Source organism: Vidua macroura, chromosome 1, assembly GCF_024509145.1.
Source record: "Vidua macroura isolate BioBank_ID:100142 chromosome 1, ASM2450914v1, whole genome shotgun sequence".
NCBI classification, from domain to species: domain Eukaryota; kingdom Metazoa; phylum Chordata; class Aves; order Passeriformes; family Viduidae; genus Vidua; species Vidua macroura.
The window spans coordinates 138,027,318-138,053,998 of NC_071571.1; the positions used below are offsets into that span (position 1 = coordinate 138,027,318).

The 26,681-nt window shown below is 33.0% G+C and overlaps 1 protein-coding gene across 3 annotated transcripts in view; it reads right to left on the minus strand.

Moving 5' to 3' along the window:
• CSMD3 (CUB and Sushi multiple domains 3) overlaps positions 1 to 26,681 on the minus strand; it is a 585,002-nt gene that overhangs the window by 194,820 nt on the left and 363,501 nt on the right. For all 3 annotated transcript variants that reach the window (XM_053983153.1, XM_053983147.1, XM_053983136.1), the window contains 6 exons: positions 26,235 to 26,423; positions 16,917 to 17,086; positions 9,218 to 9,374; positions 5,734 to 5,925; positions 4,820 to 4,946; positions 3,944 to 4,146 (listed from right to left, as the gene is read on the minus strand). In XM_053983153.1, coding sequence (XP_053839128.1) covers positions 3,944 to 4,146; positions 4,820 to 4,946; positions 5,734 to 5,925; positions 9,218 to 9,374; positions 16,917 to 17,086; positions 26,235 to 26,423 — 1,038 coding nt within the window. The remainder of the gene's footprint in view (positions 1 to 3,943; positions 4,147 to 4,819; positions 4,947 to 5,733; positions 5,926 to 9,217; positions 9,375 to 16,916; positions 17,087 to 26,234; positions 26,424 to 26,681) is intronic.

Here is a 26,681-nt window from a genome sequence, read left to right on the forward strand (position 1 = left end):
GCATAAAATAAATAATTTCTTGCTCCTCTACTCTGATCTTGTGAGACCCCAGCTGGAGTATTGCATCCATCTTCATGGTCCCCAAGGACATCAGCTTGTTGGAGTGAGTCCAGACGAGGCCACCAAGATGATTAGAGTGATAAGATACCTCCCCTGTGAGGAACAGCTGAGAGAATTGGGATTGTTCTTCTGGAAAAGAGAAGGCTACAGGGAGTCCTAGTTGTGGTCTTCAGTACATGAAGGAAGCCCACATGAAACACAGACAAGGGCATGGAGTGGCAGGACAAGGGTCAAACTGAAACAGAGTAGTTTGCATTACATATTAGGAAGAAATTCTTTACTATGAGTGTGGTGAGGCACTGGAGCAGGCTGCCCAGAGAAGTTGTGGGTGACCCATAACTGGCAGTGTTCAAGGCCAGGCTGGATAGAGCTCAGAGCAACCTGTTCTAGGGAAAGGTGTCCCAGCCCACGGCAAGAGGGTTGGAGGGTTGTAACTGCATGGTCTTTAAGGTCCCTTCCAACACAGACCATTCAATGATTCTGTGATTATTTTCTTACAGAAAGAGATTATGAATGTTTAATCCATCAAAGTAGTTCTACTATTTCAGTAGTAGAAAAAAATTTTAAAAAATTTTTGGGTTTTTTTTTTCCTCCACAAAAAGGCAAGCTAACAAAAAGAAACAAAATAGATGAATTGACATAATGGGCAAGAAAAATCTTGTGGATATTCTCAGCTCAGTCAGAGAGAAAGAGAAAGGTTTTCTAACCAGGCAAGAGCCTGGGAAACAGTTGAGAAAGAATGTAAATAATTCTCTAATCTATCTTGTTATTCACATTGTTTATAGATATGCTCTGCCACTGTGCGTCATTCACTGTACACCAATGGTGTGACATGTTTTTACTCTAAGACCAATAAAATTAGTCTTCTCGATGTCCTCTATATATAGAGCAGTATATTTAAAATAAATCAGAACTCATTTTCTTTACCTTCTAATCTAGAGTTCTCTGTTCCCGTCCTACTCAACAGCAACAAAATCTCATTGTCAAACTTTTTCCCTTCAGATCCTCTAAAGTTTACAAAATTAATAACAACTTCCATGATTTTTAAGTGATTGTTTTGGGCAGCCCTAGATAGAAACAATTCTAATATTACCTGCTGTAATACATAATACTAATTAAATATAATTTTCTTTCTACTTTTTATATAACATTTCATCTTCTTTAGGTTTTCCACTCTTCTGTTGCATCCTGGGCTTGGGTTCAGATTAGGGGTTCTGATATATGTTAGTTAGCCAGTTTTGTGTACCCCTGTGCACCCCCCATGTTCCCCCCGCGCAGTAGTCTCTTACCATTGGAGCATCACCACGCCAGTCCTGTAACCACCCCCCTGTCCACTCTGGAGAGTTTGGTGTCTGTCACCCCATCCCCGCAACCCCGTTTGTCCACCCCCATCGCGTCCCTGTTGGTTACCCCAGTCCACGTCACTCCCCCATTGCCTGCCCCCATTGGGTGAGGGGGGCTTCCACCCCCCTCGGCCCACCCCCTATAAAATCCTGTGTGCCCTTGGTCCCAGGGCCATTTTGTCCACGCAGCGCTAGGGAGAGAGCCACGGCTCTCCATCGCAGCTCCCTGTGGCAAATAAAAGCTCTCCAGCCAACCATGCGGACAAAGTGGACATTCCTTCCCTCTTCGTCTCGCCCCTCGCGCTGGCAACAGAGCGTGGCCAGCCCCACCCCGGTGCGCAGAACGCAGCAGCGCCCGGGAGAAGCAGCGCCCTGGTCCCACCGAAAAGCAGCGCCCTTGCCAGGCTCTCCAGAGCTGCCCAGGACTGGGGAAGACAAAGCAGCACCGCAGTCTTCCCCTTTTAATTTGGTGAAGGATGCTATCTCACCTGCCTTTTATATCTCCAGATAAAAATTGTTTTTCTGATTATATTGGATGGTTTGTAGAGGAGTCAAATTTAAATTATACCACATTATCAATGGTGAACATGTTTGCTCATTAAATGACAGATGCAAAATTGTGTAAGAACAATTAATAAAATGAAATAAAAAAACTGTAAAGAACTACTAGGAAGGTTTAAGCCATTTTTGGAAACACATTTTTTGTTTAAAGGATAAGAATATAATAGAGAAGAAAATAAAGTATTCAAAGTCTTAAAAGCATCTGTTGTCATTGAGTAACATTCCTCTTGAGGTAAAAGGGCTGATAATGCAGTTAAATACTCTTACTTCATGAAAAGGCAAGAGGAAAGTAAAAGTAGATACCTCCCTTGTGTGAGCTTTCTGTTGGTTAATTACAGTTTAGCTAGAGTATGAAGACACCATCTGTTTCACTCAGACAATATTATGTACTCAAAGAAAGTATATGAATACTTAGAACAAAGTTGCAAAGAATTGTCCTTCTCTTTCCTCCATCTCCTCAAATATTTTTTTATTGATTAGTGAAATAATATGTCCATAGAGCAATTGTGTTATTCATGTTGTGTAGCTATTTGCACATTACTTTTAAAGTTTTTACTTAGGGGGAGAAAAAAAAAATCTCTGTTATTCTACTGACAATATACACCCAAACTGTGCCACATCAACAGTTTGAGGAGGTTCATTCTGATTTTGAGAATCTGGACTAAAGACAAAGAGAAATGCTGAGGCAGTAAAACCTCATGGATTCTTTAGTGTCATTAGAATTCAACAGACTGCAAATGCATGGAGAAACAAATAAAAAGCCTATCAGATAAATTTCTAAACCCTCTTTTCACATAAATCACTGCAACTACATCAGTAACTGTTTTATAACTTTACTCCCATGTACTATCCATTTTTCCTTGTAACTCCATTCTTAGTCTGCATCAATATATTTTTCCACTCAGCTTTAATGACTGCCTAAATAAGTCCAGTGCATAATGGTCTTCCTCTCTGGCTTCAACATTAAATATAAAAGCATGTCAGAGAATGGAAATACACATGTGACAATCTCTCAAACAGGCTCTGGAAGGTTGTAAAATGGCAAAAATACCTTGGAGCCAAGGGATTAAAAGCTCTATTCACAGCTTCAAAAATAAGCTGATGGAGCAGAAGCACTCTTTCACTACAAATAAAATATCTTTCACTTTGCACTCTCATTTATATAATTCATTCTTCCTTTAAATTACTGTATGCACATACATGTATTTGTCATACACATTGAAAGAATAAGAGTAGGGAAAAAACAAGGGCTAATACAACTTCTAAGCACAGGAAGCACAATGAGGCAAATAGTGTTAACATTGAGTCTTTGTGTCAACGCATGTTAGAAATGTTGCTACCACTACACAAAATTATATTAGACTAGATCTTGCTAATCTTGAAAAAATATATATAAATTTCACTGACCAGAGGAAAAAGAAGGTCAAAATGGACCTGGCTCAATGATTTCTTCTGTTTCAGCAATAAAATGTCTAAAGGGATTTAATAACAGTTAGGCAACTGTTTAAATTTGTCATCCTGCTGCCTGTAATAAGATGCACTAGAAGGCAAAAGGGAGAAGGACATCGCTGTTCCTGTGGAGCTCTTTTATGTTTCATCCCATACAATCACAAAAGAAATGAAAATTCCCCACAGATGTCTCTAAAAGCAGAAACTCTTACTGATTAGAAAAAGATGGAGATTTTAACATGCCTACATCACCTCCTTTGTGAAAAACACTAATCATAGTTATAAGAATTCTTGCACTGCCACAGCTGCCCTTGAAAACCAAAACTAGCAAAGAATATGATATTTTATTGGTTTTGTTTATTTATTTCTTTAAGATAAAAATACAGCTTTACAACAAATCTTTAAGTCTGTGCCAATTCTTTCCCTTAAAACATCAGAAATGTCACTGATTTCAAGTGTTTCCAGCACAACAATTATCTGTGAGTGAATTATCTTATAAAATAAATTAAAAAATAAATTAATCAACTTACTTGAAAACTGTATGGCGAATCCAGATTTACTGATATAAAAATCTGTGTCAAACTGGATAGTTACTATGTTGAGTGTACTGTGAATGCCTTCAGGAATAAGTGAGCCACTTATTTCTTTGAGCAACATCTCATTCTCAGGTGGACCATCCCAAACTCTAAGAATGTCATGGGATGCCTCAGTATCAAAAGCAAGAAACTGGAGGCTGAAAGAACATAATGATTTTATTGTCAGCTTTAATATTACTCAATAACATAACTTTAACAACAAAACTAAACAAACAACAGAAAAAAGCAGATAAAATTTAACTTAAAAGAGCAATTTTTTATAATGTTTCATACATTTATCTTTGAATGCATGAGAACCCAATGCAAAACTTAATTTGAAAGAAAAAAAACCTTAGAACATTTTAACTTGTCCACCATAAAGTAATATGGTAGTAACTTTAGCCATTCAAATAATCTATAAGTATCTACACAATCTTATCAGAATAGAGTTTCAGTTTTTCTAGGACAATATTATAAATCACATTCCCATCAAATAAAATTAACTAAAAAGGACTGTGAAAATGCAGGTTGTGTTTTGCTGTTTTGCGGTTTTTTTAATGTAGCCTTTCACTAAAGAGTTCTGCTGCCTCCAGCATTTCACAAAATTAAAATTAATTTTAAAGCTCAGTCTTCTTTGGATAATGTTTATTAAAAAATCAACAATTTCAACCCAAACTTAAAATGTCAAAACCTGTAATCTGCATCTTAAGTTTTAAACCCAGAATCCCTTTTTTTTCCTCCTCTCTAAAGAGTGATTTGGTTATAACAGCTCTAAGATTTGGTTATTATAGTAAAAAAAATTGTTAAAATTTTAAGATTCATTTTCATTACCTGACAATATTTCCTGGGTCTACTTCAATCACCCACATGCAGCGCAGATTGTTGTCATAGGGAAAAGGATAGCCAGGAGACAAGATTCTTCCTGACGACTCTCCTTTAAACCGTCCTCCACATTCAGCTAATGAAAAACAGCATTATGGAATGATCTTACAGCTAATCATCCAGCAATCAATTTATACATCTACTCTTTTGTTGAACAGTTAACACAATTAAACTGAGCATATGTCATAATATTAAAAACAGCATATAAGGACTCACATATAAGCATTTTACCCCTTGCTTCACCTACTTATTCAATCCCAATTTCCTCTAAATGAAGAAGAAAAAGAAAGCTACCATAATATTTAAGTCTTGTCTCCTTATCACTCTTCTATGTGAATAATTGAGCCTGTAGGTAGCTGCAAAACTTGGGAAGTTATAGTAATATTTTAAAGAAACAGAAATGACAAAAATACAAAATAACTTTCTATCTCTTCATATGTTGTTTTATTTTATTTAATCTATTTCACATAAATATAGGAGATTTTTATAGCTTATTGAAATTTATATATAAGTTAAAAAAATACTAGTTTTACAATCTCTTTCTGATTAAACTTTTTATGTTGATTATTTGCTGACATTAACTAGATTTGCATGTATTAGGACTTTCAATGTGCACAAATGTTTAAGAATCGCTATCTTTTTTTAACCTAAAAAGGCAATACCACTTAGATAGACTTAGATGAGATACAGAGAAATGCAGAGAAAACTATAAGTGCCTGTGCAAATAGATCTCTATACATATCAGATCATATCAGATCATACACATCAGATTTTACATAGATTTAACAATCCTTAAAATATTTTTTTCTTTCTTGCATTCAAAAAAAAATAAGCAAAGAAATAAAAAAAGAAGAATGTAATACCAATGCAGGATGGTAGAGGATAGTCCCATGCCCTTCTTTCCCCAGTCATACACTTTAGAAGGCTACTTCCATGGAGTGTGTAACCTGGATTGCATCCATAAATTATTGTACTTCCAGCAAAATGACCTTGGTCACTGATTTTATAGCCAAACTGTGGCACACCAGGGTCCTCACAATGTGACAGCTCAAAACCTGTGTGAGGAATAAAATGCTGTATTTACAGATTCAAAGAGATAAATACATTAATGAAATTCAGATTTTCTGGTTTTCAGTGGAAATCAATCATTTTCAAACTACAAATATTAGCATCTTTAGGATTTTTTCTCTGTTATTAAGCAGTCTAAGTAGGATAACTACTTATACACCTTTCCCAGAGCATGACCAAGCTGTGTCATAAATTCAATTTTCCTAAGAGTTCAATTAAAGACAGAAAAAAAACATTATCAATATCAATAAGATTTTAAATTTTATGATAAATTATAAACTGGAAGCTAAAGGGACTGTCCACTTACTTGTGAATAGACATTTAAAGGCTTATAAACAAAACAACAGCAGATTTCTCATTATTTTGCATTGTAACAACAGCAGCACAATAGCACCTGTGGCACCAAAGAAAAACTGCTATTTTCATCAATCCCTACCCTAATTTTTTGTTCAGTAGTTCATAAATTTAAGAGCTGCATGCAGGAATCAATGATAATGATGATAGAGAGAACTCAAACCAAACAACTTGGATATTTTTGAGAGTTAAGAGACATGAAGCAAGAAGAAAACAAAATAACAATGCATTACATGGAAACAGGGAGGTATACTAACTCATGGGGAAACATAAACTACAATTTGGGAGAAAAATTTTCGATTGCAAATCAAGTTTTCTGTTATTAACTGAGAAGAAACTTGAAATCTCATTTTGTTTCAAAGGAAATAATTTTACCAATATCATGTGGCTTAGAATGTGTATAGGCAAAAAAAAAAAAAAAAGAGCCTTTGTATCAGATTGCTATTCCTATACATAGGTAATATGGGAGGAAATGAAGGGTTTTTATGTCTGCTTTGTTCAACAAATCATTCACACAGTGTTTGTCCATCTGTTCAACAGTTGGTAGCCTTTAACAGTCTCTCAGATGCTGCATTACTATTACTTACTGAGAAAAAACATTATTGCATTTTACAGGCAAAATACTTGTAAATGCATTGTAAATGTTGGATAAGGCTGCTCAGGAAAAAAGACCAAAAAAAAGAGAAGTATATCAAATGCCGTATCTTTCTGGTTCTTCCTTCAGCTCATTTCATGTGTGACTGAACATGTCTCAGCCTCCACAACCTCTGAGCTGAACCCTTCTCACTCCTAAACTATTGTTTGTTAGTGCATCGTGTGCTGCAGAAGCTCTGAAAGACATTAAAGTGAGTCCCAGATGAAGAAACATTTTTTGATAATGCTGGTCTGGACACTTATTGATCAGTTAGAATTACCTGTCTTCTAAGAAGAATTCTGACCACACTGTGAAAAGAAGTTCAAATCTGCCTTGATCCATGATATGTCCTCATTTCTGGATAGCCTCCTTACAGATATAGAAACAAAGCCAACTTTTTAACTGATCACCCTCTTGAGAGTGAACATGTAACTCCATTGTCTATGGGAACTAGCAGCATCTTTGCTGCCCTAACTGCTTGTGACCAGAGCAGGCAGAGGGTGTGGTGCCTCAGCCGGAGCATGATGGGGCAGTGTGTGGGGGACAGCACACAGGGAGAACACATCTTTGAAGGGTGAAGCTTCCCTGGGCCCAGTAGAGAGACTTGAACTCCTCATAACTGAGCAAACGGGCCCTAGTTTTGACCATCTACACAGCTCAAGGGTGCTCATCCAACCTGACCGTCAAGGCAGAATGGTGGGCACTCCTCTGAGCAAAGGCTGCAGCTCTGACTGGGAGGTCTGCACCATCTCTCCTGGCTTATGGATCCATCCTGACAGAGCTCAGACTGACCTCTTCCTTGTATACAATCTAAATGTGCCCTCTTTCCGTTCATGGCCAGTACCCCTCATCCTGTTATCACATATCCTTGTAAAGAGCTGCTCTCCATCTTTCTTGTAGGCTCTCTTTAGACACTGGAAGATCCTAAAAGGTCTCCCCAGAGCATTCGTTCTTCCAGGCTGAAGAGCCCCAAATCTCTCAGCCTTTCTTCATAGGAGAGGTGCTCCAGGCCTCTGATCATTTCTGTTACCTTCTTCTGGACTTCATTTTTTTCTTCAAATTCTACCAATATCAACAAAAGGAGATTCATCACTGTTCAGGCTAAGAATTCTTCAGGCTAGGAAAGTGTACTGTAATATGAATGTCTCAAAAGACAGGAAATGTTATTGATAAGGTTCAAGTGCTGGGCTTGGTTCTACCTATAAAAATATGAAAAATTAAATTCCTTGACACTTACATAGTAATACAGCACTGAACATCCTATCTTTAATCAGGGGGTACAGTCCTATTCTATCACATGCTATTACAAAGTATAATTATGCAACTTTCATCTGAAAAATAATTACATACTCTTTTATTATCTTGAAGTATTTTCCTTTCATACTGTAAGAATTATGCTATTTTTTATTAGAATTAGTTTTAAAAACATTATGTTGAGCTTTTAAATGAACAATTTTTGAACAGGTGAAAAATGAATGATTTGAGTACAAGGACAAAGAAAATATGTCGATAGCTGCACTGCAGAATTACCTTATAACACTGTCCTGCTTGATAAAAATTAATTCTGCATAATAATTCAGTGATGGCAAAAAAATTATACACTAAAAAAGTCATATACACTACATGGCAATAGTCATGTGCTACAATTTTCAGAAAATGACACTTGGTAACATAGATGTATGTAGCTTCTTCCATATACCCTCTAAGCCAGAGATCAGAAATATTTTTCCTCTCCTCATCTTCATAGTTTAAGTCCATATATAGGTTTTTTGTTAGAAACTTTTCTTTATCATTTTGGTTCCAAATTAGATTATTCTAAACAATAATCCAAGCTCAGAAACAAAAGCAAAGTAAATATCAGAGATGAGTCTTAAAAAGGAGAATTTCCTTACTTATGACTTATCTTCATTAAGCAATTATTTTTGATTACATTTTTTACATTTACAAACTACATTTACATTTACAAGGTACTTACATACTTCAGTATTTTTATGTGCTAAAACAATTAACTTAAACTTACCCTTTTTCTTATGCTTTCCAAAATTGAAAAATACCCCTCTAGAAAAACGACAGTGATTTATGTACCAGATTAAATGTCAAAACCAGGTTTCAGTATGCTATATGTTTTGCGTTTTTTGGGGTACAGCAATGAAAGTATATTATTTTGATGAGTAATTTGTTGTTAATTTCTTCTATAATTGTAATTCAACTGCATTTTTCATCTTACGAGTGAAGAATTTTCATTCGTTTAAAAGTATAAATCTATTCCTACTGTTTTCTCAAATACTTACTGGTATACACAAGCTGAAAACCTTCATCAGTGCCCTCCATGTCCGAGTTAAATTCCAACCATAAATTATTTGAAGTGCTACTTAGTGTCAAGCCTCTTAATGATGCCCCAGTATATGCTCCCAGCAGGTGAGCAGTGTTGTCTTTGCCATCATAAATCTGTAAAAAATATGAGTTTTACAGTTACAAAGAAAGAAAAGAAGATATATTTTATTTACAAACCAATTCTGTACATCTGCATTAAGAGGAAGAGCAGCTCTCTCAAGGGAGATCCATTGCCAGTCAACCTGAAGTACTATTTAGATATGCTATTTGCCTCTCTTGACTTAAGCTGACTTAGGTGTGGTGAATTTTCAAATGCATTTTAAAATATGTCAGTGCTTTTTATACATAACAATAGAAGGGTGCAGAGGTGCCATATCAGCTCAGATTGTTTAGATCTCTGTGTTTTCTCTCTCACTGTCAGTATTGTAGTGCTGATCACAACCTATCAGCAAACACATATAACGTGTATCTGCCTCTAGTCTGAGGTGGCACAACAGAAAATCTAACATATCCCCAACTTCAGCCCCTTAAATAAACCTGAGGTGTTTTTTTATCCTGTGAAGACAGGTTAAAAATATAACTGTGAAGTAAAAGGAGACTAGGAAATAAATTTAACCACTGCTTCTGTAAGCTGAAAGAGTATTGTAATCTATATGTAAATCATAGTACTGCATTTTTATTTTTTATTTTTCTTCAAGTGTTCTTTTCCATTTATCAGAATACTAAATATATAGAACAATCTTTTAATAATTCTCAGGAAATTTCCCTACAAATCTGGTTGCTTTAAAACACCACATGTTTTTGTATTCCTGTAATTCCTAACAAAACTTCCTATAATTTAATTAAATAATTTAATAATTTAATTCCTATAATTATGAATTATAATTGCTCACCCAAACATTATTTCCTGTAGGATTTATTTAAGGACTTCTATAATAACTAAAACTTTGATTGATGCGGTTTATGAAAAATTTCACTTGCAAATCAGTAAAGTGACCTCTGAATAACTTTCAAATTGCAATAAGGGGAAAATGTAAAGCCTTATTAAAAGATACTGAATTGTCTGCAATTCTAAATTCTATTTTAATTCTATTAATTACAAAGTTTACATTTTTAGACAGGAGTCTTCATCAGAATGAAATCATAGCAAATATACCAGCAGTAGAAGTAAGGCAACAAAGCAAATGTGAAGTATTATGATGCCTGTTCCCTATCTGTAAGAATGAGTTACACACCTAATTCCTATTTTCCAGAAATCCTCATGTCTGTAGTAATAACAAAGACTTTACATTTAATGATATGCTGAAATAAAACAAATAAGTGACTTCTAGCTATCTGTAATGAGTAAATAATTGTACGGGAGTTTAAGATTCACAACAACATGACTTCATATAATTCTTTGGTTTTTAGTGACCCAAGCAAATAAATTCCAAGCAAACTTAAATTTAAAAGCTTATGTCCTCACATGGACTAAATGTAAGAAATCAGAGAAGGAGAAAAATGTGCAATTAATGCATATAAACAAAAAATAATTTCAATATATATAGCAGTATTAAAATAGATGTCTTATCTTTTTCAGAAACTCATTTAAACTATAGTGAGATCAGTAATCAAGCCATAAAAAGAAAAAAACCCCAAAACTAATCCTAAAACAAGAAAAACAAAACCAAAACCTAAACAAAACCAAAACCAAACAAAAAACCCACCCAATCCAGAAAATTAATTCTGAAATGCACTTAGTTTTATTTTAGCAACTGAAAGGAAAATACCCTTTTCACAATTACTGCTATACAGCAGAGATATTAACATCATGACAGACTTAAGCAAAACCCAGCTTGAATCTACTTATAATTAATAATAAACTAGATTCAGGATTTATTTTATTTTTAAAAGCTGTATAAGAGTAAACCATTTCCTGCTATCTGTATATCACTAATACTTAACCAAAGGAAGCTGGTAAGAAGTTATACCAACTATTTTCCAAATTTCACCAAAACTTCAAATAAACCGTGTCATGATAGCAATTTTCTTTATGCTAGAACTTCCCCCCACACACTTTATTGCCAATTTTGTTAGATGTCCTACCATATTAAATCTTTCACATTAGTCCACTGACATCGCTCATTAGTTAATATTAATTCTATTTCATGGGCTAACCAGCTGTCACACTGTATAATATTTTTAAACCTATATAATTTCTATGAAGGAACAGAATTTAAAGTATCTAACACTTCTGAAACTGATTCATTGGAGTAGGAGAACTGCATTTGGTTGAGGCAGGATTGTGATTCATCTGAACACTAAATTGAATTATTTTTCTTTCTTTTGGTTGCTATCTTTCAGACATTCAAAGTATCCCTCTTCCTAAGACACTGGGGTCTCCCTTAGGACAATAAATGAATGCATGTTTTGCAGTAACTCTCAATTTAGGTCAGATTTTCATTTCTCTGCTTCATTTGAGTTAATGGGAGAAAAAAAATGGAAATTTATAGAATCATTTAAATGATACCATTTACCTTGTCAATAAAGTGGTAGCAGACCCTTCTGAGATTTGCAGAACCAACGTTTTCTTTTTAACCTTGTTAAACTAGGTGGGAGCTAAATACTTTGAATGAGTTAGTAATTCAGCTTCATAATTCTTTCGGAGGGCAATATTATATGTGAATTAAGGCAGCTCGATTAACTTATTTTTGATATATGAATATACTTTCTTATAGGCCTTGCCAGCACATCTAGATTTAAGTCACTTGGTTGCTAAAGTCCAAGATTAATCATTATAAGAATATTATTCAGTTGGATATATTTTTCTTAAAGTCATTCTGTAACATTAGTTCAAAGATAATTGATTCATGACTGGACAATGCTTGATATGCCAGTAACAAACAATGTAGAAAACAGAGGTCCATCTTTATTAGGTATTTAACAGCCCAATCTTTCAAATTATTAATTCATAAAGAAAAAAAAAAAGGCACATAAAATTTTATCAGTGTTCTTCATACCACAATAATATGCTAAAATGCTATAGAGAAGGATGCTAATAGCGAACATTCTACCTAAATATTTGAACTAATAGATGTTATATTCAATTTTTGAAGGAACTGTTGTTTGCATTTACAATTAGAGGGCAAATAAAACTTGCTAATCTCTTAAGTGGCTCCACTATCAACAAATTTTAAATGGAAATTAATGCCCTTTTTTCTGCCAATTTATTTAACTATATAAAATTTTAGCAAGGGAGTATCATAAGTGAATGTGTAAAATTTGTGCATTTTAATCAAGCTATTTTTGAGATTTTCCATTGAAACATAAAAGGCATATGGATATGAAGCTCTGTTCCTTTATAAAGAGAAGAAATAATATAAAATCAGCAGCTCAGAACTGAGGCTGTCAACACCCTGTCAAATGTATATCACATGCAAATAGAAGCACTAATATAAAGACAGAAAAGGGTCCATATGTTTGGGGGGGGTGTGGGGGGGTTGTCCCCAACATTTATTACCTTTTTCTCAGTCATATTCAGGATGATATTGCTAAAAGTATTATTATTATAAACATGAAGATTTTTAAGCAACAAATTAGCAAAAAGGTCTGAATATCGCATCCCTTCAAAGTCTTTGCCCAAACCCCTCAAAAACTGAATCATGTGCAAACATTTAAAATCTGGCCCACAGAGGAGACAATGAACAAATGCAGTAAAACTGAATGCTCTGTGTTTGGCAGGAGCACAAACAGTGCTGAGCCAAGCACAGCCGAAGAGAACCCTGAGTGCCAGTTCTGTTTGCTGACACGCTGTTACCTGCCTGTTGCTGCAGTGAGTGCTTTAGTAAAAGGAAAAAGAAAGATTACTTTATAATGTTATTAAAAATAATTCTTAAATTATTTTTTTTCCATAGAGATGCAATATCACCTACCACTTGGTATCATTTCTCATGCTACATAAAGCCAAGCACATAGTCTGCTACAAAAGAGAAAAAAGTTCCTTTTCATAGTCAGTGTTCCTCTCTCTTTTGTTTTAGGTTTACTAAATGAAATCTGTCTGCAGAATTTTTGGAGGTTTTTTGGGGTTTTCTTTGGTTTTGTTTTGGTTTTTTCTTTTCTTTTTTTTTTTTTTTTTGTTTAAACATTACCAGAAAACTACGCATTAATTGGTACCATGCACAGGTACATTTTTATTTATGCTGAAATCTACTGAAAATAAAGAAAACAATTATATTAGCCATGTACAAGTTTCAATTTTAATAAAGGTCCTTTCTCCCGTAAATTAAAATGTATGTTAAAATAGCCTTGATATAAAAGAATATTTTCTACACTCAACAGATTTCAACACAAATAACACGTTCACCACTATCAATGGGTTATTCAGGGAAGCAGAACAATGATAACTCTGTTCTTTCTGTGTATATCTAAAGGACTTGCTCACAGCTAGCAGAGACTAGAGAGTTTATGAGCAAAATTGGTGGATGGAGATAAAAACAGGGGAAAAAACAGGTAGAAATATTTTCATACTTTGGAAAAAATGCATTATTAATCTTTGCTTCTCACATCGGTAGTTTACTCTAAAAATATTGAATTACAGAAATATAGTGCAAAAACTCAATTATCAGTACAATTGCAATGAAGGAAGCAAGTGTTACAGAGTTTCTGAGATTAATATTAAGTGGATTGGCATGTAGTGATTGCACAGATCCTAAATCCTTCATATGTCTTCATATAACTTTCATAAATATTAGAACAATATATGGCACTTTCAAGAGCAGGTTATATCCCTACACACACACACACACATACACAAAAAGTAGAAATATTTATACATTTCTTACAGTTTCTAATAAAACCCAAAAAGAACTACACCATTAATGTAGGTAGCCAGAGCAGCTACAATGAAAGGAGAACAAGAGAATTACATATTAAATGAAGCAAATGAAAAACAAATTATATGCTCTGAAACCTCTGTTTTATACCATTTCAGAACTGATAAAAAGGAACTCCTCCTTCTCTGCCCCTGAAGTAATAGGAAGGGTGGTGATTTACTTGTGTTAAATATGCTATTTCACTCTAAGGCTGCATTCTCAGTTACAGCTGTTTCATTGTTTCAATCACAGTGCTTGTGAGATGCAAACATCATCCATGGGCAGTTAACTCACATGTGAAGCAGCAGACCTCATAGCTTCATTAAAGAACTTGTCAAAATTTTATTAGAATACTCAGTCTATTCAGATTTTGAATGGAATTTTAGCTGCATATCTCTAGTGATCTAAAAATCCTAGCTGCAAGAAAAAGTAACACAAAGTACATTACTAACTTCCTTGCCAACATTTTCATCTCTAGCTTCTGATGAAAAGAGATGGATTATCCAAGCAAAAGTTGTCACTAAAAACCTGAGTTTTAACTATGAAACATTATGGAATTGCTTCATTTATGTTTGGGGGAAGGAAGACCTCTCTAGAAGCTGGTGTTTTAAGTATCTTGATTTTAAAGTGGTGACTACTATACCCTCCCTCTTTCACAGCTGATGGGGAACTCTGTATTCACTATACGTCACTTGCTGTTTTGAAGGCAATGATTCATTTAAAAGATTTAACCCTAATGTCCGATTCCTGTAGCCAAAAGGCTATTCTCCACAATCAGCAAAACAGTCAAATATTTCCTCTTTCAGAGTAGAATAGGATCATAGAAAGGGATCAACAGACAACTGCAGAACTGATTCTGGGAGAAAGGGTTTGGAATGTGTGACTGGTAATGTGTTTCCTGAAGAATTTTTCTTTATCAAATGAACACATAAAAAAAGAGTGTGATAGAATTAAGACAGTTTGTGAGAATTTCATCTAAGAAAGGAGGCAGGAAAAGACACAATGACTTCCACAGATATTTCTTCCCACAATTGTAAAGGCTGAGTGCCTCTGTCTTGCTATGATGTCAGATAGACTAAAAAAAGTGACAGTCATAATCAAGAATACCTATTAGAGTTTGTTTTGGATTTTTTTAATAGGGAGGAATTTCAGCTCATTTTAATTCAAGGCTGCTGACTTGAAAAACACTCTTAATTACACAGCACTAGTTTCATTTAAAAAATACACCTGCAATATACAGCAAATATTTCTGCCACTGACATTTACAGTTGGCTTTTGTCTATTTATAATTAATTTTGCATTGCTTTTAATTTCACATTAATTGAGTAGCAGTATTAAAGCAGAATTTTTTTCTCTAAGTCTCTGAGTTAAGATTGTCTAGTTAAACATCTGAAGTGCATATGGTTCAAATGGCCCTTAAAAAGCCATAAATTATTAGATCAGAAAAAGAAGAAAAAAGGTTGAATTGTTTTATTTTTATATTCATTTATATTTACCTAACTGTACATAACTGTATCTCCATTCCCACAGTGGTATGTATTTTAAAATGAGATAATAGAGTTGAATGGTTTCAACCTAAAAAATCTTGAGAAAAATCCATCCATATGCTTTTATTGGCTAACAGTTACTTGAACAACTGGTTCATTGGTTGGTTTGAGGTTTTTTCCCCATACTACTTACATTTTAATAAATACTAAAGAGCTTTCAAATTAAATCTTTCAAAATTAATTAATGTAACACTTAAAGGGCATCCACTTGGTTCTCAAACAAGCAGCAATTTTAATATAAAATAAACACACCTGTGCATTCTGGGTATCTAGTACCTTTTGGTTCATTTTCCTTTGCTTCTGTTTTGCTTTAAGAAGAGCACAGTATTTTTTTTTTAATAATTTGATTTTCTTTTATTTTTGATGCCAAATTTTATTTTGCAATATTGGTTTAGGTCTGCTTGTACTTTAGGTATAATTAGCCCATTTTGGAAATGCTTGTATCTGACAACTAAGGACAGAAATCCCACCCTAATGCACAGATGGTTACAGTTAGATGAGATAAACCCCAGTACGAATCCGAGTTGTTTCTTAGGAATACATATTTTTATAATCCTTCTCATTTAATAAGTACAGAATACTTATTACATAAGTAATAAGAATATGGCAGAAAAACTTTTTTAAATCAAACATGATTGGCATGGTACCTTTTGTTCATTTGATTTCACAAAGGCAAATTTAATTAAATTACATATTCTGAACAACTGAACAATTATTTAATCACAGATATCTTATTTTATTGGTGTGCTATTGCAGATGGTATATGAGAAAAGACACCCTGATCAACATCAGTTTTAAATGTGTAGATGGCTAAGTAATACATGTATCTGGAACTATACTTTTTAGAGTAAAATAATGAAATCTATGAACAAATCAAAGATGGGGAAATCACTGTATAAAACTGTGGTAGGTTGTAGTATCCTTTTTTCTCTTTTGTTGCTTTTTTTCCCATGCACACCAGATTAAAGTAACTTAAAGTGTAAAACTTATGTACAAAAGGCAGTATTTAGATTGTGTTAAATTAAAGTTATGGGTGTTATGTTTTATTATGTTTAGATCACAGCTCAAGTTATGAAGATACTGTGGAAGTAAACAAATCCAAAGATGTAATTGATGAATATTTAACACTAAAAATGCAATACAAATTTGTAAGAGATGCTTTATATCCACTTACGTAGTACTATACTATTGCAGATAAACCTCAATGATGGGAGGTACTAGAAGTTCAGGAATAACAAATAAGTCACATGATTACATACCTTAAGAACATCTCCTTGGGCTAAGTGAAATGTTCTGGCAGAAATATTGATTCCTTTCCCTGCTTGTACCTGAATACTATAAATACATTCATGGTTGTTTTCATAGTTAAGAGGATAATTGGGGGACAGTAAGATTCCTTCATTGTTTGTCGTGGAGGCTCCACATTCAGCTGCAATTAAAAAAAAAAAAAAAGTTAAGGCATGCTTTAATAGAACACATAAATATTTTAGTAATGGTGATAATGGTAATGTTAATGTAACCTAGTTCAACATTAATAAGGTTTATTAATATCTAAAATCCAGTTTTAAGTACATGATCATGACAGTGATTGGAGGCTACAAAAATAGTTCTAAATTGCAATTCTTTAGTAAAAGTATATCAAAAAACACTAAGAATTAAAGTCATATAAATGACATATTTCATCATCATATTGTTTTATAGGCACTTCCTTAGATTTTGCTGTATTTGTTTCAATTCCTCCAATACTGAAATTCATAAAGATGTACAAATTAAATGAAAGTAGAAGAATTCTATACATTTACATGAGTATTTATTTATATATACACGCACATGAATAAATATATATATATGTGTGTATACATAAATTTTCACATAGATTAATGAAATAAAGATTTCTTTTCCTCTGGTATTTTTTAACAAAGATAATCAACATAGTCAATGGTGTAATTTACAGTAGTAAAATATTATGTTATAGCTACCAGACAAATATAGAAAAAAAAATTTCAATAACAAAAAAAGAAGATAAACATAACTCTGAGGGGAGAAAAGAATTAATTATTTTCAAGTAATACAGTTATTATTTCAAGAAGTAAAAGTTATAATCAAAGATTTAATCACCCAAAAAAAACCCTAGAAACATAAACACTTGTGGCAATACTTCATTAGGCATTATAAACTAACTTTCACTTCTTATCATATATTGGACTATATACATAATTTTAATTAAGTAATTTTTAGCATTTAGTTACCACGTATTTTAAATAGACACTGAAAAACTATTACAATTTTTTGCTTCCCTTTTTTATTTAATCTTGATATGCAACCATTATAGTGGAAGTTAAGGAATATTTCCTGTCTTTTAAACAGATTTAGATTAATTTTAAATTTAATTGTAACACTAAATTTTCTGAGTTAATGTTTGTTTTTAGGACTATTTCAATATTCTTGCCACTTATTTTAGCCTCATGAGAATGTATCTCATGTATTTTAACCTGGGAATTTAACTGTTTATTTGTAATAAAAAGCAATGTTGTTGTGCAAAACCACGTGGTAATCTTAATGGTTTGGAAAGATGTTTAGGCAAACTATGGTGTCTATTCTAAAAGCTTTTATTTGTTATTAACATTTTTATAATTTCCACCACAGACTTGTTTAAGCAACATTCAGGATATTGAAATATATATTTTGTACATGAAATTAATAGACAACACTGACAAAAAAACCCATCTTGATAAACTACCCTTTCTGTATGCAGCTAAAGCAGACATTGCACAAAAAGCCAAATCAGGCACAGATCAAAGAACAAATGCTTGATGACTACATCTAATTCAGTCATATAGAACAAGTACCCAAATAATTCAGGTGACATTATTTTGTCCTGGAACAGCTGGATCTAGGCAGAAGTGGAAAACCTTCTATTCCACATGATCACAGCTATCCTTTTATTGCACTCTCAAATAAATGGGTATTTGCTATTTCAAAGATTCGCAGGTCACTTTGAATTACAACAGAAAGGAGTAAGATGATTGTAATTTCAGGATTGTGAGATCTCTTTTCCCAATCCAGAGGGATATAAAAGCCAAAAGGCACAAGGTAATTATGGTATTAAGTTGATCCAACAACTGTGAGCTATGTAAGAACTGTAATTCAAAGCAGTTTTTAAAAATCTGAACACAGCAGTAAGCTAACTGTTAAGACAATTTTAACTAGTGTTTTACAATCATGCTAAGTTTTCTGTTAAGAAGAAGGGTGCAATCTTGTCATTGTGTTTCATGTCATCGTATTTATCAATATGATTTTCTGAATTTAAAGAAAGAATATTGTGTTCCAAGTTGTGGATATTCCATCCCTGGAACTGTCCAGTCAGGTTGAATGGGGCTTGAGCAACATGATTGATTAAAAAATGTTCCTGCCTATGGCAAATGGATCTATCTCATGATCTTCAAAGGCTCCTTCCAACCCAAACCATTCTGTGATTCTTTGTATCTTGTGTTAGCAGACAAGAAAGCTAGTTTAGTAAAAGTAGTGCCAAAAACCACAGTATAATACTATTTCTCCCATAGCATCATCACAGTTCCATGGAGGCACACAGTCCTCCATTTGCTTCTTTTGTACACTTCTCAGCAGAATTCTGATAAATCAACAGTTAGTTCCTGGCTTCTCTCCTTGCCTCCTGTCAGTGCTTTATGGCTTAAAAAACCCACTACAGAACAACCAACCACAAAGCATCAAACACATGCTCAGACAAAAACGAGAGTTAGGATTATATTTTGGAACAAGTGCTACATCAAACTGGGAAGGTCCACAATTAATATTGCAAGGTGTTCCAAACTACAGTTCTATCTGAGAATCTCCACTCCTATCAATAAACATCAACAGGCAGTTTTATTGTTTAAAATCATATGGACCTTCATGGGACTTACAGTTTCTTTCTATTCTCTGATGTTAATACTAGAGCAATGATAAAAAGAGACCATAATAATTCTATTTGCATATGTGTGCTGAGTAAAAAAGTGTCCAGAAAAAGTAATGTAAATGTAGTTCTTAATTTTAAAATAAATCCAAATATAAAACACATGCAATTTTTTCAAAGTGTTTGGAAAATAATTTTAACAGGCATTACAGTGAGTGAAAGATAAAAAGAAATTTAAGAGGCAAACCAGGATGAAATTAAGGGAATATGTGTAAACAGGGAAACATAGAAAAGAGGTGACAAAACAGTACTTCAGAAGTAAAGGAAAAATTACAGTGGATCAGAGTCAGTATCCATTCTTTAAATCATATGTAGAGCTGTTATCAGAATTTACAAATATTTTGCTACTGTATTAATGTTTCATTTTAATAATATTCCCTGTTCAACAGAGATAAAAATCAGGCTGTTTTATTAATAAAGTTTTGGGTTTTTAAAAAAATTCTATTTGTTTCAGCTGAAACTGAGACCCTGCCCTACACATTTTTCTTGTCTGAAAAAAATAGGAAAAATATTCCACATCCACATATATTTTCACAAAAACTTTAATTCAGCCTAATATAAAGTAGAAGGATGTAACAGTAAGTAAATTACTGAAGTAAATTACTGTTTCCAGACTCTGGCAGAAATAATAGATTAATTTCAGTATTAGAAAGGAAAATAAACAAAAAAATCAAAGGAAAGATAATGAAAAGTAAAAACTTCTATAACAAGATAATTACAGTAAAAGACTGTGATGCTTTTGGTCATGAATGTGTGTTCATTGAACCTTTCCATAATGAAACAGATGAATTTTAACTGCTGTTTATTAATGTATTTAAATTTTGTAAGCAAGTGAAATGTCATTGTGATTGTAACCAAGAAATGAAATGCATCTACTTGGGTAACTTAACCATTTGAATTCAATTCTTCAATGAATTTAAAGGCTTAAAAAAAAAAAGGAGAATATTGCAACATTTCTCACAATTTAGCTGATTAAATTCTTGCCATATATAATTATGAATCAAAAACACACTATGTGCACCTACAGATCAAAATTCAGACAGAGGGAAATTGTTTTCTTCAATGCAATCCTTTAGAATCAAAAGATAAGAGCTACATCTAGGAGTCCTGTGTTTTGAAAAGATGGTATCTCTTGGTTAGGAGACTGTGTATTACAACAGCTTGACTGGGCGAGGACACAGAAACATTCCAAAAAGGATTTTATCTCTATACAACTTTGTACTAGATTGTAAATAAACAGTTACTTAGGAAACTGTATCTAAATTCAGTGCTCAACAAAGGGTTTCTTATAAAGCCATTTGTCTTCAGACATTCTACCTCTTCAGCTGAAGGCTGGCAGAAACCAGAAAATAGTTTCATGTCAAAACAGCAGCAAAATAGACAATAGGACAAAAATTCTGAAAGGATTAGGCTGTTGCTAAAGCTTTCTTTCTGTGAATACCATGAATCATAAGGTTATCACAAGTTTTTCAGGCAGTTTTTATATTCTGACAAGTTAAATACAGGGAACCATATGCTGATGAAAAAAGTAAAAAGAACATTGTCTTCTTCAATCAGGAAGAATAGTGGGGTTTCCTTTTATTTTACATTGTTCCAAAATACAAGACTTCCTTTCATATAGACAAAAATGATTAACAGAAATTTCTTATTATGTATCTGCAATACAAGTTATCTACTTCCTATTTGATCTGAACATCAAAAGATTCATGTGGCCATTTGTGTATTAAACTTATTTTCATTATACTTTGGCTGGTTTATGACTACATTATTTATCTTATAATGAAAGATAGTATTTCCAGATCTGGGATGATCCTGTATTTATGAACCAAAAAGAATTTTACAAAAAGATATTTCTACATCAATAGCCAAATGGCCAATGGCCAAATACAAAAAAAAAAAAAATCTTTCTTAGAAAGAATTACTTACATTACTAATGTTATTTTTCATAACTGATTGCTCCGGCTGACAAGAATGGGTAGGAGTTCCATATATATTAAATAATATTCTCCTGCATTGCAATCAATCAAAGGAGGACGAAGAAATAGCATGACAAATGAGCTTTTGAATTAATGTTAACAAAGCAAATTGTATTAAAAAAACCCACATTCTATATTAGAAGAATTTAAACTACCAATGTGCCTGATTTTCCTTTAAACTAATTTAATATTCTGATAAAAAAAACCCAACCCTAACAAAAATATCCCAAAAACATGAACAACCAAAAAAAAAAAACCCTCCACAAAATAACTCAGGAAGTGCTGGAACTGTTGGAACTTAGTAAAAATTTCCACATGGGGAACAGGAACAATTAAAACTTGATGCAAAATCTAAAAATACATAAATATTAAAAAATGTCTTATCACATCATAATGCTATTATACAAACATATGGTGAGACCTCAATGACTGTGTTTTGCTTTTTACAGGAATCCTGTCCCTGAAGAAAATAATAGACATATAACATTTTCACACCTGACAGAAGAAATATTTAAGGGAATAAAATTACTTCTGATGAACGGAAGAAAGTTTAGGATTCATTTGTTCTGAGATTAATCAATGACATTTACAAGTGGGTATCACAATCCTTAAACTCAGAATTCATGCTGCCCAAACATTCCACATATTAAAAGAAATCTCAAAACTAGCAAAAGGACCTTTTTTGAAGCAAAATATATTAAAAACAATCTTTATCTCTAATGTTTTGTATGCACAGAAATGGATAGAGCTATGTAGATGGAGTAAGATTAATGGGATATAGAATAAGATGCACAGAGGGTAACTAATGGTTCTGCTAATAAGGGAACTTACTACAGATGTATCTGTGGTAGCACCTTCCTTTCCTTGGTTCCATATTTATGCATATCCAGTCAATGCTGAAATTATTTTTCCTTTCATACAATATAACCTTTCAGACATTTCTGAAATGTCTGTTCTCGGTGTTCTTTGAAAAGCACCTTAACACAATCTTGGCAAAGAAGCTACATCAGTAAAGACCTTGGCAAAAAATCTCTGATGGAAAAAAATTGTGTACGATATTATCTGAAAAGTATGCAACATGACAGAAATTAATGAGTTTGTCTGTAGATATTTCTATGTCTTTTGTCTGCTTTTTATATTTTCAAGGGGCATAGTTCCTTAGAAATCCAGAATTAGAGACTGTTTAGGACTTACTGACCTACTGACCTAAATTCTCTAAGTCCAGAATTAGAGACTGTTTAGGACATACTGAGAAGAATGAACAGAAAAAGTGAAAGTAGCAAAGGAGAAAAAAGTTTTAAAGTCAATGTCTTCCAGTGAAGGTTTAGCAGTCTGAAAAGAAACTGTATGGCCCTAAGAAAGCCAAAGGAAAAGACTTGACACAGTTGGGAAGCTATGAAGACACAGATAATTTTACACAGACATAGAAACAATTAGGCTCTATAAATTCAAACACGATAGTTACAATGAAAGCTAGTAAAATTTGGCTATTCAATAGCCTTATAAGGAATGAAAAGACAAACTGGAAAAGGGCAGGCGAAAGAAAAAAAAAGACATAAGAAATCCTGGTGAATAGAAACAACTTTCCACATTTCACTGAAAAGAAAAGCAATTCTAAGAAAGAAATATGTGTGCTGAATATGAACACTGCATTTGGTTATCACTTGAGTATAGCATAAAAATAAATCATGAAACTAAGGAATGACAGTGCTCTAAAAGATCTTTAATTATCTTCATTCTATTATTGATGATAAGAAAAGTTTAATTTTATCTATGCCATTATTTTTCTGTTTAAAGCAATAATAATTGCTCTTGTTTTTTCCTATCTGTTTCACAGTTACAGGAAAATTCTTGTAAGCTATCTACGGCATTGAAAATTATCAAGAGAACTAGGCAAAGATGTCTGAGCTCCAAATGCATCAGAACATTTCAGAGGCACTACAACCCTGTGAAAGCAGCTCCATATTCACAAACTTAAGACGATTTCTCTGCTCTGTATTACAAGCTGGAGACAAACCCTTAGCATATTGAGGAAAATGTTGATTCCTTAGGACCACTCAGAGCTTATATTTTGCTTTTTATAAAGTCAAAAGTGAACACACATTCATAATTACTGTAGGAATTTTTTTAAAAGAATGTATTATTTACTGTCAAAAAGAGACTTTTTCACCGTCCATGGAAAAGTTCAAAGCAAGTAATTTAAAGATTATGGCCTTTTTTTCTGTCATCATTAGATACACCCATTTATTAACAGTTTGTTCAGTTTGCTGTGTGGCAGTTACTTTGTAGTAACTCATACAGAGTGTGTTTTAATTCTGTTAGCCAACACAGAGTAGATAACACACCAAAGTGTCGGCTACCATGTTGCTTCAGCTACCAGCTATGCTTGCCCTGTGAGTGAATACAGACATTTACCCCAAGAAGTGCCACATCATATTGTGAACAGAAAAATGGGAAATCTTTATGTTTTTTTAGAAAAATATTATTATAAAAATTGTTTCAGCACAATATCAAGCCTTACTGAATTGAGATAACACTATCATTTGAGAAATTCAGCCTTAAAAATTCAGTAAAAATATATTTGTTTGCTATTTGAAGATTAGTTTGCCATTTAATAATTCCTAATTTCAAAATTTCATTTCCTAAGTCTTAAGTCAATTTTTTTAAAAGACTATTTTTACAGATTGAATAATAACATTAATTAATAAATTACAAGTATTTATCCATCTTCTAAATAAGAAAAGGAAAGATAGCTGCTAATTTTCTGGCAAATTATTTGGTTTAGAATTATGACTGACTACTCTGTTTCAAAACCAAACACATTAGCCTTTGTTGTATCCAGACAGGGATGTTTGGCCTTACACCAAACTTCTACTTTATCTGTCTTCCTTGCATTTTATTCTTGTGTTGACAATCTGAACACAAATATTATGAGCAGTGGTTACTTCCCAACTCATATTGCTTGTATGTGAAAGTGCACATTGTATCAGAAGCATTCTCTCATTAATCATTTTGACAAAAAATGCCAAACATGAGCAACAGTACTAATACATAAATTTTGAGTCCAATATAAGTGGTCGACAGGAATTTCTACTCTTGTCTTGTTCGAATTTCATTATTAGGACACATAAATTAAGCAGAAGACTGAAAAAGACTGCATACTTAAAGAGTGAAAATGGCTAATTAAGCCATTGTAGTTGAGATTTTCATTTTCAAAAGTAAGGAAAAAACATGTTGAATAGGATATAATTTATTCCTTCTATTACAGCTTTTCTCTTTTCCCCCAACAAACAAACATAAACATTATTTTTCTGTCATGAAAGCTATATAGGATTTTTTTTTTACATTTATGCTGCTGTGAAAGATTCTTTTTGCTGATAATTTACTAATTCTTTTTTATTAACCATTCCTGAAATTTATTACTGAAATTTAACCTATCTTCTTGACTTTGCATGCATTCATTGTTACTCTTATTGTTAAAAATTCATCAACCTCAACACAAAAAGAACTTTTATTCATCCATAGATCTGACTCAACTTCTAAACTATCTCTTCTATAGGTACATATATAAATGTTGCTAATGCATAAGCTAAATTCATAATTTTCCTTATACTGAGGTAAACATAGGAGTGGTTTGAACCTAAAAATGTTGATACAGGTTCAACAAATCTGTACATGTTGGACCTGTATCAACAACAAACAAAATCAAAATGTTGATTTTTAACAACAAATAAGAGGAAACACATAACCAATCCATAGTTACTATGCAATCAACATCTGAAAGACATTTATGTTCTACTAACATACAATTTAGTATGAAAAAATATTTTAAATGCACACTGATGCAGATGTTTTAATGTATAAACCTTTCCATATAGTACATACTCATTAATAAATTTCAGCAATATATACCCTTAAATAAAAATAATGCAGACACTTTCGCAACTATCCTACTTTTTAGAGACCTTATTGTTTTAACACTTCTCAACAGGACTGAAAACCAAATACTTTAGGAAGCATTCAGCTCAATCAACATTCTTTAGCCATTTAAAGCTAAATTTCTAGTCAAATCTACATTTATAGGCTACCTCTACAGTGAGTGGAGAGTGTTTCTTCTGATTATCTTAGCTATCATTTAAAAACCAGAATAACTGTTCTAAGGATATTCTGAAGATATGGTTCTTACATAGGATGTCCAGGTTGACTGTACTCCTATAAATGGACCTAGTTTTATGAAATAAATCTGGTCTAAGTGATCTAACTACAATTTTATAATACAGGTATCACTTGGAAGCTTGCATTGACCAAAAAAAAAAAAAAAAATTACCTGACATCTGAACAGGTAAATGCTGATTTAAATTTATACCCAGTTTTCCTAACTTATTAATCCAAATAAGAAGAGTAACCATTGTGTCCTCAATTTGAATTGCTTTCAAGTATAGACTATGAAGTCCACTTATAATACCAAATATATTAAAAAAAGTTTACTAAAAATTGACTAAGGAGATATGGAAAATATGAGAGTACATTAAAAAGAGGTGAATTACCATGCTTTTGCATGCTCCAAATCTGCAAGTCTATGGACAATGACTACACATACAAGCAAATGAAAGCAGCTGACCACGTACCCACACACCTTGGCAGAGGTGCACTCCATACTCGTCGTCCACCACCAAGACAAATAACCTCTGAAGCTCCTTCTAAACGATATCCAGATGAACAGGAGAATGTCAGAATATCTCCAACACCAAAATTAAATCCTATTCTACTACCAAATTGTGGGATTCCAGGATCTTCACAAGGTTCAAGATTATACTCTGCCAACAAAAGCAAGTCAGCTTTTATAAGAACACATTCTCTACCAGTCATATATTTAATCTTGCAGTCTAGTAATTTCTGTATATTTCCACCTGAATATCAATACAGGCATCAGATTTTAAAACAAAATTATTGTGTGAAAGTTAAATTGATAATTAGATTATGTTGAAAGTAAGGCAAATCAATACATTCACAATGTTTTAAAGATGCATGACACCACATGATTTATCATTCTTGTAAGAGGCATAAATAACTCC